Raw genomic sequence first — 15,152 nt, 5'->3', positions numbered from 1 at the left:
CATCTAAATTAAGAACACATCAGCCTTGGGACACCTGGGTGGCTCAGTCGGTTGAGCGCCCGACTTCGGCTCAGGTCATGATCTCACAGCTGGTGAGTTCGAGCCCCGCGTCGGGCTCTGTGCTGACAGCTCAGAGCCTGGAGTCTGCTCCGGATTCTGTGCCTCCCTCTCAATCTGTTCCAACCCACTTGCATTCTGTCTCTGTCTCTCTCAAAAATAAATAAACATTAAAAAAAAAATTTTTTTTTAAAGAACACATCAACCTGACTTTTGAGGCCCTTTACGATCTAACCTAGCATACTTTTCTAGTCTTCTTTCTTATAATTCTCCAACACTTAACCTAAGTTCCAGAACATATCTTTTTTTTTTCAATATATGAAGTTTATTGTCAAATTGGTTTCCATACAACACCCAGTGCTCATCCCACAAGGTGCCCTCCTCAATACCCAGCACCCACCGTCCCCTCCCTCCCACCCCCCATCAACCCTCAGTTTGTTCTCAGTTTTTAAGAGTCTCTTATGCTTTGGCTCTCTTCCACTCCAACCTCTTTTTTTTTTTTCCTTCCCCTCCCCCATGGGTTTCTGTTAAGTTTCTCAGGATCCACATAAGAGTGAAACCATATGGTAGCTGTCTTTCTCTGTATGGCTTATTTCACTTAGAGTAACACTCTCCAGTTCCATCCACGTTGCAACAAAGGGCCATATTTCATTCTTTCTCATTGCCACGTAGTACTCCATTGTGTATATAAACCACAATTTCTTTATCCATTCATCATTGATGGATATTTAGGCTCTTTCCATAATTTGGCTATTGTTGAGAGTGCTGCTATAAACATTGGGGTACAAGTGTCCCTATGCATCAGTACTCCTGTATCCCTTGGGTAAATTCCTAGCAGTGCTATTGCTGGGTCATAGGGTAGGTCTATTTTTAATGTTTTGAGGAACCTCCACACTGTTTTCCAGAGTGGCTGCACCAATTTGCATTCCCACCAACAGTGCAAGAGGGTTCCCATTTCTCCACATCCTCTCCAGCATCTATAGTCTCCTGATTTGTTCATTTTGGCCACTCTGACTGGTGTGAGGTGATATCTGAGTGTGGTTTTGATTTGTATTTCCCTGACGAGGAGCGACGTTGAGCATCTTTTCATGTGCCTGTTGGCCAACCGGATGTCTTCTTTAGAGAAGTGTCTATTCATGTTTTCTGCCATTTCTTCACTGGGTTATTTGTTTCTCGGGTGTGGAGTTTGGTGAGCTCTTTATAGATTTTGGATACTAGCCCTTTGTCCGATATGTCATTTGCAAATATCTTCCCATTCCGTTGGTTGCCTTTTAGTTTTGTTGGTTGTTTCCCTTGCTGTGCAGAAGCTTTTTATCTTCATAAGGTCCCAGTAGTTCATTTTTGCTTTTAATTCCCTTACCTTTGGGGATGTGTCAAGTAAGAAATTGCTACGGCTGAGGTCATCCAGAACATATCTTAAGCCTTTCTGTGTTTATAGTTTAGGCCTTTCCCTCAACTTAGATGCACTTCCTCATTTTCTGGTGAAAACCTGTCCCCAGCTTTCAGGCTATCACTATCACGTGTCTCCCTCCCTCCAATCTGATGTCATTTTCTTTAGAACTTCTTATGACACTTCACTCAGATGTGTCTAACAGTCAGTCATTTATCCTCTCCTACTAGAGAGAAAGCTCAAAGAGAAGGGCCTAAATTGAGTGTTTCTTGATAACATAAACTGAACTTGTCAAGAAGGAAAAAAGAAGACACACTTTACGCAAAGGGGAAAAAAAGCCTTATTGTTAGTAGAGTAGAACACATCCTCCAATAGAAATTTTAATAAATGTATCCTCAAATCAACAACCTTACCAGTCTTACCATACATTCAATTCTTACAGGAGATACATAACTGGGAGCAGTGTGCATACTGCTTTTCAAACATAGCAAACAAGTCCCTTATCTCCAGCAGTACATTAAATGAATAGTAAAGTATGACTGTGTTTCATTAGTGCCTCATTTATCTAACATCACTAAGATACGGAGGAGAAGTGAATTTTCTGGAGAAGTGGCTTCCTACTGTAGAAACAGAATTCAGACGTGCCTGTGGCCTGGACCAGCTGAGAGATGCTCCTGAGACACCGACCTCCACTTCGCCCAGTCTAGCAGAGAACACTCAGGCAGAGTGGGGCGGTCACTGTGTACCAGATACTTATACCTGTTAAAACAGGTAGGCAGCATGGAAAGAGAGCAAAGAGGGTATTAAAAACCCTGTAAAAGGGCAAAAGGAGGTTTTTGCATCTAGCAGAATCCTCCTTCCAGCCTGTGGGTACTAGCCACAGTTGTATTCCCCTGAGAAGCTCTGGGGGGGGTTGAGCAGCTGTTCTGTTATGTCATCACCTGCTAGGAGAGTCCATCCTCCCTGCCACTGGAAACACTTTCACTCTCAATTAGGTGTTATGGCTTAAATCGTGTACAGCCCAAAATTCGTATGTTGAAGGCCTACCCACCAGTATTTCAGAACATGACCCTATTTGGATATAGGGTCAATGCAGATATAACAGATGAGGTCATTCTAGAGTACAGTAGGGCCTCAATCCAACATGACTGGTGTCCTTATTGAAACAGGAAATTTGGAAACGGACAAGCACACAGGGAGAATGCAACGTGAAGCTGAAGGCAGACTGGGCTGATGCTTCTATAAGCCAAGCAACTTCAAAGATTGGCAGCAAACCAGCAGAAGCTAGGTGAGAGGCATGGAACAGGTTCTTTTTCACAGCGCTCAGAAGGCACCCTGATCTCAGACTTTCGCCTCCAGAACTGTGAGACAATAATTGTCTGTGGCTTAAGCCACCAAGTTTGTGCTTCTGTCTGTGCATCTCTAGCAAACTCATCGTCCCTACTGGTATCTTTCCATTGATCACATCACCAACCTACTATGACAACCACACACCTCCCTAATAGAACTTCTTAACAACGTTAAGCACATTCATTCAACAAGCACACATTGATGTCCTCTATGTGCCAGGCATGAAGGACTGAACAGTATGACTGACATGACACGGTCTCTCTCATACTGGTTACAGGATATGATCAGGATACTGATCAGGATAACTGACAACATACCGTAATTACACAATGATAAAATCACAATTGTGCAACAGCACTGCATGACTAAATGACTCTTTAAACTGAGGGTAGTGGGCATATTTAACCACGTCTGCATGACTCAGTGACCTCGCTATGGAGGCCCACCATACATTTCCATGCCCTTTATTACTTCTGTTCCTCTCCGAGATGTCAGGTTGTTGATTACCATGAGGTCTGCTTTTATCAGCTCCCCTCCTCTACCTCTGCTCACTCTCTCCAATCCACTTATTTCTGGTTTGGCGTTTCTAATTTGCTACGGGCTAGGGGCGCCTGGGTGGCTCAGTCAGTTATGCGTCCAAATTCGGCTCACGTCATGATCTCACGGTTCATGAGTTCGAGCCCCACATCCAGCTCTGTGTTCCCCCTCTCTGTGCCCCTCCCCTGCTATGGCTCTCAAAAATAAATAAACATTAAAAAAATTAATTTTCTACAGGCTATAAAAATTAGGTAATTAATATTGCTAAGAAAAACATATTGAATAATAAAAACTGCTTCATGTGAGAACTGAAGATTTGGCTTAAACACAGTCTTTCTGATCTACTTTCGATTCTCAGAGACATTTTTTTTCTGGCAGAACAATTTCTCCCATTCAAAAAGATTCTGTTACAAGGCACTAAGGCAGGACATTATTATACAGAGAGTATTACTGAATAAACTGCCAACAAACACTTGTTTTCTTTCAAAGGGAGTACAGCACAGGTATGCTATGTAAATAGTTATCTAAGAAATACTGTGCAAATTCAGAATTATTTTATAGCCCAGTGTAAGGTATATTTTTCTTCTCTTATTGTGTATCGTAACACCAAGTAATAGGACCATAAGGTCATATGGCACTCAACTGGAAAGCCCAGCCAAAACCTTTTGCAGTACATAATAAATAACCACGTACCTCTTATGCATATCCAACAATCATCTTTTGTGTTGTGCTTTTTAAGTTCTTCTTCAGTTACTTCAATTAACCTGCCTTTTAATCCCGTTAGATCCTTTCCACTTTTAGTGAGTCGAATCCAATCCATAAGACTTCTGCCCTGTTTTAGAGGGACCTGAAAAAAGGAAAAGAGAAGAATTCAATGTGGCTTCTTCAAGTCAGCTGCTCTCCCCTCCCCTTCCTCCCACTTCTCTTAAGGCTGCTTCGTTACTCTTACCCTCATTCAAAAAAATAAGAAAATTCAAATCAATAATTCTACATTTTTTTTTATAGATTTAGGTGGTTGTCAAAATCATCTCTGCTATATTCGAATTATAAATAGAACACTATAAAACACCTGGGCTATGAGGTAGGGCTTAGAAACTCTGTCACACAAACAGTCATCAGAATGGTATCTAGTAAAACAATAACATTGAACCTGGAGTCAAAAAACAAGTCTTAGTTCCGGCTCTGTCACACGGAAGTAAGCTCCTGCCTATACTTATATAACTAGTTTGTTACACAGTACCAGAGAAATGTTTAATGTAAAAGAAGGCACACTCAAGGAAGCATATTGCTATACACTGAATGTATGTGCCCCTCCAAAATTCATATGTTGAAATCCTAACCTCCAATGTGACATTAGGAAGTAGGGCCTCTGGCAGGTGACTAAGTCTTGAAGGTGGAGCCTTCATGAATATTAGTGCCCTTATTAAAAAGGCCTCAAAGGGCTCTCAGCCTTTCTGCCATGTGAGGATGTGGGGAAAAGATGGCTATGAACCAGGAATCAGGCCTTCATCAGACACTGAAGTTGTTGGTGCGCTGATCTTAGAATTCCCAGCCTCCAAAACTGTGAGAAATAAATTTCCATTGTTTGTAAGTCACCTTATAAAATTTATGGCCCTCTGTTACAACAGACGGAATAGACTAAGATATTTATCAATTTCACTTTCCGGAATCCTACCTACTGCAGGCAGTCATTTCCCCCCAAATAACCAAACTAATAGGTCTGTGGTACCACTGCAATTTCACATTCCTTCCTACCAACTACATCATCCCCTTCTTACCATCCCTGAAATTCTCTAGGTTTCTTGGTCCCAGTAAATGAAGTAAAGTATGAGAAAATGATCTTTTCCATCCCAAACCAAAATCACTTCTCTCTCTTATCTACGAGGATTCCATAATCTACTGAGTAGTTAAGCAACTCTAATCATGGGCCCTCCCTCCTTCAGTGGCTCTCCACACTACTCTACAATAAATAATGTCTCTAAATTCCCTCGTTTACCAGGCCCTTCTTATCTGATCATAGTTTACCTCACTAGCTCTGAGTTTTAAATTTTTTTTTTTCAATGTTTATTTATTTTTGGGACAGAGAGAGACAGAGCATGAACGGGGGAGGGGCAGAGAGAGAGGGAGACACAGAATCGGAAACAGGCTCCAGGCTCTGAGCCATCAGCCCAGAGCCCGATGCGGGGCTCGAACTCACGGGCCGCGAGATCGTGACCTGGCTGAAGTCGGACGCTTAACCGACTGCGCCACCCAGGCGCCCCACTAGCTCTGAGTTTTAGTTTCTGCTCCTTCCTATTACATGCTTTAGCTAAATGGGAACTGATTCCTTGATTAGTATGAAACACCTGCTCCTCTGCCTGGATCAATTCCCTTCCTCTCTCCCACAGACATTATTTCCTCCAGAAGCCTTCTCTGACCCTAACCCCTTGTGGTCATAACATACTGTTACAATTCTTATGACATTTGTAACTATTTGTGCAGCCTATTAGCTTATTAGACTAACCTCCTTGGAAACAGAGACCACATCTCCAGCATATGGTAGGTTCTCAATAAATATTTATTTACTAGTGTCAGTAGAAATAATAAAGCTACCATATATTGAGTACATATTCTGTAACACACACTGTGCTGAGGGCTTTATACAACAATCCCACAACAATCCATGGGGTCTGAATAAAAGCCTAAGGGCAAGTAACACAGAGGAGTGCATACCATATACCAAGATTGTGCTAAGAGAAACATTATCTCATTTAATCCTATGAACAGCCCTATAAAATGGGCACTATTATTCTCATTTACACCTGAGAAAAATGAGACTCAGAGATTAAGTCATGGGACCTGGGAAAAGAATCTGGGTCTTTCTCACTCAAAAATCTATGCTTTTAACTATTATGATATACAACCTCCCCAACTAGCTTCTGTTTTCTCAACGTCTACCCATGTCATACAAGCCAGACTCAGGTTCTAACACTGCAAGATTACCTTATTTCATAAAGTACTGGGGAGGAGGAGGGGGAGGGGGCGTTGTCTGAGTTTCCCCTTGAATTGCACAATAATTGTATTTTGTTCTCTTTTTGGACCCAAAGACTCACCTTTGTCATCACCATCTGTGAACCTTTTGTCTTTGCTTCTGAGCTTTCTCTTTTAGAATGATGCTGAGAACATTGTTTGTAGTTTGAACAGAAGGCCAGAAACTCATATTCTAATTCAGATATTCTTTCTCTGCAAAGGCTATACTTATTTAGCCAAGAATTTAGCTCAAGGAGAGAAACGGGTCAAACATCAAGGAGGAGGGGTCAGATGATTAGATGGCTGGATGATACATGTAGCAATAAATGAAATGTCCCAGCCAGAGTCACATCACATCAAGTTTTGGGGTCCAAAGCAACATGTCTTAAACAGTTCCCTTTCTGTGATATAGAGATAGCAAAAGCACTCATTTCATGGGATCACTGTAAAGATTAAATGAGTTAATACACACGAAGCACTCAAAACACTTAGACCATACACAGTAAGCACCGAATAAATTTTAGCCATGTTATTACTATTGTTAGAGTTACAGACTTCTGAAAAGCTAATGAAAGCTACAGATTCCTGAATCCATAATTCTAATCCAGAGTCAAACTCCAGGTTTAAGTGGAAGGGGGAAAAAAAAAAGTCGGTGAAGATCCTAAATAATGCTAAGATCCAAGAATTCAGAATTGGGGGGTGGGGGGAAGTGGCCCAAGCAGGTGGAAGTTTCAAAAACAAAACATGAAGTTATAGAATGAGGAAATAACAAATAACTGGAGTAATTATCTACGTTGCAATGAACACAGGAGACAATTTTATTAAATTTTGTAAATATAAAATACATTTGTATTCCACCTGTTGCTAACAGTAACTATGTTTAACTAAAAGTTAAAGAGTATCATATTAGCTTCAAAGTCAGCAAGTGGTATCAGTAGAAAAGGCAGTGATTAAACAGGTACCAAAAGTAGAAAGGCAGCATGACTAAAAGAAGTGTCCATAAACCCTCCGGAGGACTGTAGACATTTGTTCTCGCTTCCCCAATCTTCCCTAGTTGCCACCTTTGGAGGGATGGTCACTGGCCAATGTCGCTACTTCCCAACCTTTCCCTTCTCTTAGGGAACCACATCACTCACAACTCCTTCCGGCAAGTGTAGAACAAAAGACTGGAGATGAGGATAGGCTGAGGGAAAGAAGCTAATACTGAATACCTATATGATAACGTCAAGAACTGTGCTGGCCCAGTCATACACGACTAAATTTAATTCGCGGGAAAAGACTTCACATTAAGGGAATTGCGGATGGGAAAGAAAGGGGCTAGTAGGTGAGAGGGAGGGAGGTTAGGAGAACTCAATGATTGCAGACATAAGTGGATCAGAAAGAGATCGTCAGCAAGGGCAGGAGGGAACGAAGGCGAGAGCGGAGGACAGGAGGTGGAAGAGGGGTCCTTAGGAGAGAATGGACCTTTGGGTAGCAAGGAACACCGGCGGGCGGCGAGCTGAATGAGACCAACGGTGTCACCCGCTTACCTTGCTACGCCCCCCGGAGGCGACGCGCTGCTGTGAGCTGGGGGCCGGGAAAGACTGGGAAGGGACGTTCAGCATCCTGGACCCCTGGCCCGGGCCCTGCCCGGGGTCCGCCGCCGGACAAGATCTCTCGGATCGACCCCCTCTACCGTAACACCTACCGCTCCGGCTCCGAGGCCGGGCAGAGGCCAAGCCCCCGACCCACTTCCGGGGTCGCCCGGGGTGAGGCGCGCCATGACGCAGCACGTTGAGGCCGCGAAGGGCGGAGCCAAAGGAAAGAACGGAGCGCCGGCAGGGGAGGAACCAGAGAGAAGTACGCATGCTTCGTTAGTCCTGAAGTCTGAATTTCAGCACCGCAGGGAGGTGACAGCTATTCCGTGGTAGCATTTAAGACAGAGGGAAGCTGTTCCTTAGCCTTGGTGCTGACAGAATCTGAAAATAAATTCTTATAGACTGTTAAACCAGGACACAAGTGTCTGTCTATTGTTAAGCACTACCACCACACTACTTGAAATATGGCACAAAATAACACTTTCAAAGCATTTTGATTTCTCTGAAACTCTCTACTGTAAGACACCTGTCTGTACAGGAAAGAGAACCTTTAAGAATTAAGGTGTCAAATGCAAACAGCCACTCCTACTAGGTGAAGCTTCACCTTTAAGAACCCCCGCTAATGACTAACGAATGAGTCGAAGAAGTAAAGTCTCCTGCTCCGATCACCACTCACAAGCATTTCCTCTTCATCTAACTTCCTATCTTCACTGAAGGACACAGGGAATTGCTTACTGATACAACCCCAGATGGAGTGACGAGCAGTTATGTTTGAGTCAAATAGATTTAGTTTGAATGCCATCTCTCTGCATTTAATAAATAAGGCCTTATGCGAGTTATTTGAGTGTCTCAAAGCTTCATTTTCCCCATCTGCCTAATGGCTTTAGATTTCAGTAAGGATTAAATGAGATGTCATATGTAAACTACCTGGTATAGTGCCTGGTTGGTTAGTAGTAGCCAATAAATCAATAAATGGCGGTGGTTCTTCATACTATTCCAACATATTGATGAGAGAAGCTCGAATACTATGCAGGTAAAAACCAGTCCCTAATGATCAAAGTCCAGATTCGTGATCTGGTGGATTTTTTGTATATCCCTTGGGGTACACACACCTCCTGAGTGTAGAATCCAGTGAAGAGAAAACGTTTTCAGGAGAAAAAATATACTTGTAAATAACTCTCCCTAATTGAGGCCATTACTAATTTTTCCTGACTCTGACACATGATTTGAACTTACTCTATTTCAACCGCCTTGTCCTTAAGGTTAGAAGGCAAATTGTGTGAATCTAGCCATTCAAGTAAGAGGATTTCTTAGCCAGGTAACCATCTTGGACCTTCACCTCTACCTATCACCATTCTGGGATATTAGGAAACATTTTATTGGCAATTAAAATGCTTATTGTGAAAAATTGTATTTAAGCTAAAGAACTTCACAACCATAGTCTATCTACTATGTTACCTTTACCTTGCAATGTGCTCCTGTTTTCTCTTTCATTAAATGATAAGGTGTTCTTTCATAAGTCTACATTAAAAAAAAAAAAAAGCTTGGGGCACCTGGGTGGCTCAGTCCATTAAGCGTCTGACTGTTGGTTTTGGCTCAGGTCATGATTTCATGGTTCCTGGGATCAAGTCCTACGTTTGGATCTGCGCTGAAGGGGAAGAGCCTTCTTGGGATTCACTCTTTTCTGTCTGTCTCTGCCCCTCCCCTGCTCACATTCTCTCTCTCAAAATAAATAAACACTTAAAAAGATTTAAAAAAAAAACTTAAAAAAGCTAATCACTGACAATTTCTTATTCACTTCCCACGAGAAAAATTTTTACATGACAATATTAGGAGCAAGGAACCAGAACAAAGGAAGGTGATGTTGTTGAAAATCACTTCATATCTGCCAAATTTCTTAGTTCCCCCTTGGACAGAAATGGAAAAATATCAAATTCTGGCCTTTGGCTCCCCTTTTATTGACTCCATGTAAGTCATACTCACTTTTTTTTGTTTTGTTTTAGTTCTGGGAATCCCTCAATGTAGCACTACAATTATTGAACACCCATGCTATTTTACTACTGGGTTTAAGGACAGCAGAGGAGTATTAAAGTGACAATGACTTGATTCTTCATTCATTAAACATCTCTAAAATGTAATAGCCCTGACATTAATTCCCACTCTCAATTATGGACAATGATTTAAAATGTTTTTCACCATTTGCAAGCAAACACATAATATTGTGTGATTAGTAACATAAGGTGACTTTCTTCATTATCTAATAATATTCATCTGCAACTACAATATCTAATGAGGATCGGTAAGAAATACCAGATGTTACAAGATTAGGTTGAAAATTAAATATAGTCACTCTCTGCAAAGTTTTAGCTAAATACTTGCAGAATTATAACTAAAGTTAAATTTGTAATTTGATGAAGAGATCAAAATTATCTTTTGTAAACCTCAAATGTTTACAATACAATCAAGACATTTGTACACTGCACTTATTTTTCAATTCCAACATTGGATTATAGTGTAAGGATAAAAAAAAGCCAAACTACTTTGTAATTCCAAAATATTTCATTTTATTAATAATTTATATACAAATAAATTAGTTTAAAGGATTATGATACATTTGTACACTAAATTTAAATTCTATAAGCTTTTAATGTCATCAAAAGTAACTAATCAGATTAATTTTCACAGATCAGCTCCTCAATTTCATCTTCACTATCAGAATCTTCATAAAATGAAATTGTGGCTTGAATTGGAAAATTTTTCAGAAGAGCTTCTGCTTCTTGATATAAGTAATCATAACACTTTGATTTGGGCCAAAATAGTCTGAAAGAAGCAGACAACATAATATGCTTTATTTTGTCACATTCAGAATCCTTATATTCATGAAATGTTCAAATTTCAAGAGCTCCATATACTTAGCAATTGATGTATGCCTTTAGATAGAGTTTTAAAATGTTACTATCACAGGTTTCATGGGAGTCTACTTGCCAAAGTATCAATAACTAGTTAATTATTTTTAAATCTTTATCCAAGCTATAAATTGGATCAAATAAATTCACACTAAACCCTTTATGAGCATAAGATCAGTATTTAGCTTTCTTCAGGTATTACTGATATATTTATTCTTACAATATACAGAAGAAGGTTGTCTTCCAATTTCCAAATTCCTTTGGGAAAAAAATGAATTCTACTATTACATTAAAATTTTTGATAGCCAATTTTATAAAGACAACAAAATGTTATGCACCTTCCAGAAAAGCGGAAATCATCTAGTATTTCAACTAAAACCCACAAATTTAACTGTTAGTTACAGATGTAGCCAATGTAAGTTTAGAAAAGTACAAAAAGCAATATTTTAAAAAGTTTTTCTATGCACTCACACCAGGGGTATAAAAAAGCTTCCTCTGACCCCAACCTTGATCACATCTCCCTTCCTTTTCCCCATCCAACTAAATTTGTAAAATCCATATTAAGATATTGAGAATAATACTGGCTTTACACAATAATTTTCATGTAACCCAATTACCTCATATTTTCAAATTTTTGACAAATATTAATCTTGCCATATGGCCTTCTATTATTTTTCATACAAGGAAAAGAAAAGAAGGATATGGCTGACTCACCAGCAACAGTGCAGTCATTTTAGTGTAGGGTAATTAGCCCCAGCCCCAGGCACCCATTTATAACAGAGTGGTTCTAACAAAGAGAAGGTTACATTGTGCCCAGTGTACTCCATTTTAAAGAGCAGAAAAGTAGGTAATATAGTTTATAAATGTTTCTAGACAACTGGTAAAAAAAAAAAAAAGTTTTTAATTTTGATGCCTAAATAAGCAATCATCAATAATTCAGTTGTTCAGTAAATATTTTAGTGATCCCTTGTGCCAGACATAATTCATCATTCAAAGATAAAAAAATCATGGTCCCTATCCTCAAGAAGATGATTAAATTAAAAATGAAACACACAATAGTACTCAAGATAGAAATTAGTAAAAATAAAATAAACTTAAAGAAGTACTAATTAATGGCTACAGTAGTTCAGAAGAAGAAAGGAATTTCTTATACAGGAAACAATTGATTTTCTAATGCTTAACTAGAACTGTCAAATCCAAAGAACGTTGTTTAATTGTTACCACACTCTTCCCAGAATCTCTGACCATTTTTTTTTCAGGGACTTGACACTTTCCTGAATTCTCCCCCGGGCTGAATGGTTCTTCTCAGTCTCCTTTGTGGATCCCTTTTTCTGTGTATACAGGTTAAAACTGGCCTTCCCAAGCGTTTTATCAAGAGTGATCATCTCTCCTCCCGAAGTCCCCTGGAAGACCTCACTCACCACCATGATTTCCCCAAACATTCATTTACTGAAGACTCTAAGCTGTCCGTATTTCCACTTAAGATCTTGACTGTGGGCCCGTTACCTATAGATGCAACTCTTTACTGGACACATCTATTTGGATATCCCATAGGCCCATTGAATGTGATAAATGAAAAACTAGACTCGTTATCTTGTTCCCCAAATCTGTTTTAAGCCCTAATTTCCACTCTGTTGGTGCAGCATTCATCTAGTCATCAGACACAAACTTGGGAGCCATTCTGTCTTTCTACCTCTTCTTTACCTACTATATCCAATACATTATAACCCTATTATGTCACCCAAGCCTTCCCCAAATTCTGTCAGTCCCAGCCCCACTTCCAATGCGTCAGAATGGCTCTTTAGCATATCTTGCCTGAATTACAATAACTTCCAACTTCACTTCGGTGTTCTAACTAAGCCTATATACCATTTTCTTCGTGCTTTTTCTGAAACACAAATCTGATCACACTTCTCTTCTGGTTAAAATCCTTTGAGTAACCCCCAATAGCATCTACAGAATTAAGTCCATGGGTTCCCAATGCCACATACAGGATTAGGACAAAACTCTCTACCATGGTGTGCAAGATCCGGCCTCTGGCTTACCTGCTGGAATGACCACACCTTCACTTACCCAAATTCCAGCTCCTTGATACTCCCAGAGGGAGCTATGGTGTTCTATGACTCTGTATTCCTTTTCCTATGCTATTTCTTCTGTCCCCTTTTCCCACACCTACCATCCATCTGGCTAACTTTGAGACTCAGCTAGGTAACCACAACCTATCATACACACTTTCCAGATCTTTCCCCACTCCCTCTGGCAGAGTTAGGTGCTTATGTTTGGCCCATACAGGTAAAACTGACCAAACTAAACCATGACAACACTTGTTAAAGGGGTGTGATTATTTTTTCCCTGTGTCCCTTACTAGTGTTGACACATGGTAAGAAATTAACCAACATATATTGCCTTCTACATGCTGTTTATAAGCACGTACATATGAATATCATACATGTCTGCATTTCACAGCTCTCTGAAGCAAGCAAACTGCAGAATAACCTTTCACCTGAATAAAAGCTACAAAGGATTCTACAGAAAGGCCGACTTCCTGTGCCTAGGAACAGCAGAGTAGCTCCTCATTGTTATGTCGAGTAACTTCTATCCTTTTTACAGTGTTTAGCGATCTTTAGGATTTTCATTACACTCCATTTTCTCTTACATGTCAAGCTCATTTTGCCGTAACACTGCCACTTTGAACACCATTCTTCCGTCTGGTTTGCAAGAGAATAAGATTATACACAGTCTGGGGCGCCTGGATGGCTCGGTCAGTTAAGCCTCCGCCTTCCGGCTCAGGTCATGATCTCAGGGTTCAGGAGTTCAAGCCCCCGCAACAGGCTCTGTGCTGACAGCTCGGAGCCTGGAGCCTGTTTGGGATTCTGTGCGTGTGTGTGTCTCTCTCTGCCCCTCCCCCGCTCGCGTTCTGTCTCTCTCTTTCTCTCTCGAAAAAATAAACATTGGGAAAAAAACCTTTAAAAAAAAAAGAATATACACAGTCTGCCTGTTGTGAAGTCAATTTCACCTGACCTCTTCAGCATTCAAAAAAAGAAAAAGAAAAAATTGGTTTGCTGGCACACGCTGTCACCGGTCTACTTTCACGACACCATCCACTTTCCGTCTTTATAATATATTTTTTAAGAGTTTGCTCAGTGTGCACTGGTTAACAGTTCTTTTAGGTGAGAGCGTGAACTACATTCGTCAATTCGATTAGTAAAGGACCTCTGCGATCCTTGAAGACAGATTTCCCGAGACAGAAATGCTGCAAGGCCAGCCGTGGAGCTAGGCGGTGCGATTCCCGCTGGAGGAACGGGAGACCTTCGGGGAGGCCTGTCACTCACCTGACTGGGTGTCTGTATTGGGAAAGCTTTCCTGCGGCTTCGGTCATCCCGGGGCCATCCGGAATCTGGGGACGAAAGGACACGAATCGCAGTTATCACTCACCTTGTAGAAACTGGGAAAGCGCGCGATCTAGCGTTCCTCGCGCCGGCAGGGAATGTGACCCCGGGGCTGTCAGCAGCCTCGCTCCCGACCGTATCCGTGTGTCCGCTGCTCTGGATGACAAACTCGCAGCATCAGGACCCACAGGGCCTCTGGTAGGGCCTCGGGCGGGCGCGATCTTAAGCGAGGGGCAGGCCGGGCGTGTGTCCCCCTCGGGCAGGGCATACCCAGTCCCGGTACATCATCTGCGCCCCTGGGAGGCGCGGCCCGAGGCGCGCGGCTCACTCACCGCCTCCGCCGCGTGGTGCCTCGCCCCCTCCTCCCCGTCGCCTCTGGCATCAACCCAAGGTCTCCAGAGGCCTGCGGATCTGCGGGGTGGGGGGCAAAAGGCGCGCAGGGGAGATGTGAGCCCAGACCCGGGAGAACAGCCCGCAGCAGAGCGTGGACCGGGGGCGGGTGGGGGGCGGAGAGCGGAGGGGAGGAGCTCGGGAGACGCGGGCGGGAGGGCCGGGGTGGGGGAGGCGCCGCAGCCGGAGTCCGCGCCCCCGCGCGGCGCGGGGCGGTCGGGGGCCGCGGGCGGCAGGCGGCGGCGGCGCGCGCGCTCGCCGGCCCCGCTTGCCGAGGGCTGCCAGGTTTCCATGGCGCGGCGGGGCTGGGGCTGGGCGGAAGGCGGCTGCCTGCTCTCGGGCAAGCCAGACCTCTTCCCCCGCCAGGTCCGAGACCCGAGCTTTATATAGCCCCGGCTGCCTGCTGCATACTGAGCGGTTCGCGCCCTCTCCGCCCCTCTCTCCCCAGCTAGCCGCAGAAACAAAAAGGTTGCGCGTGAAGGCGCGGCAGGCCGAACCTCGGGTGCGAACGCGTGCAACTCCCAAATGGCCCGGGAATGGGTTTTGT

The 15,152-nt window shown here is 42.6% G+C and overlaps 2 protein-coding genes across 5 annotated transcripts in view; both read right to left on the bottom strand.

The window, feature by feature from the left end:
- LOC115514156 (cytochrome b5 reductase 4) overlaps window positions 1-8,087 on the bottom strand; it is a 93,284-nt gene extending 85,197 nt beyond the window's left edge. The window contains exons 1-3 of one of the 4 annotated variants that reach the window (XR_003968890.1): window positions 7,873-8,075; window positions 6,427-6,489; window positions 4,028-4,181 (exon numbers count right to left, since the gene is read on the bottom strand). Coding sequence is in view for 3 of the 4 variants with exons in the window: in XM_030315920.1 (XP_030171780.1) it covers window positions 4,028-4,181; window positions 6,427-6,489; window positions 7,873-7,947 (292 nt within the window). In the remaining variant the exon portion in view is untranslated. Of the gene's footprint in view, window positions 1-4,027; window positions 4,182-6,426; window positions 6,490-7,872 lie in introns of all 4 variants that reach the window. The other 3 variants (XM_030315920.1, XM_030315918.1, XM_030315919.2) reach the window with 3 other exon arrangements.
- A 2,450-nt stretch (window positions 8,088-10,537) lies between these two features.
- On the bottom strand, window positions 10,538-14,898 carry RIPPLY2 (ripply transcriptional repressor 2). Its single transcript, XM_030317091.1, has 3 exons — window positions 14,548-14,898; window positions 14,159-14,223; window positions 10,538-10,740 (listed from the first exon to the last, which is right to left on the bottom strand). Exons 1-3 carry the CDS (start codon window positions 14,896-14,898, stop codon window positions 10,593-10,595), a joined length of 564 nt encoding a protein of 187 aa, XP_030172951.1. The 3' UTR covers window positions 10,538-10,592.
- Between the last annotated feature and the right edge of the window lie 254 nt (window positions 14,899-15,152).

The sequence above is a fragment of the Lynx canadensis genome, chromosome B2, assembly GCF_007474595.2.
Source record: "Lynx canadensis isolate LIC74 chromosome B2, mLynCan4.pri.v2, whole genome shotgun sequence".
In the NCBI taxonomy this organism is placed as follows: domain Eukaryota; kingdom Metazoa; phylum Chordata; class Mammalia; order Carnivora; family Felidae; genus Lynx; species Lynx canadensis.
This window is presented reverse-complemented; position numbering and strand designations above follow the sequence as displayed.

Coding starts and splice junctions, on each gene's coding strand:
- RIPPLY2 (XM_030317091.1), bottom strand. CDS start 14,898: ATGGAAACCTGGCAGCCCTCGGCAAGCGGGGCCGGCGAGCGCGCGCGC. Junction 14,224..14,547: donor GGCACCACGCGGCGGAGGCG/GTGAGTGAGCCG, acceptor TTTCGTCCCCAG/ATTCCGGATGGCCCCGGGAT. Junction 10,741..14,158: donor CAATACAGACACCCAGTCAG/GTGAGTGACAGG, acceptor TGCTTCTTTCAG/ACTATTTTGGCCCAAATCAA.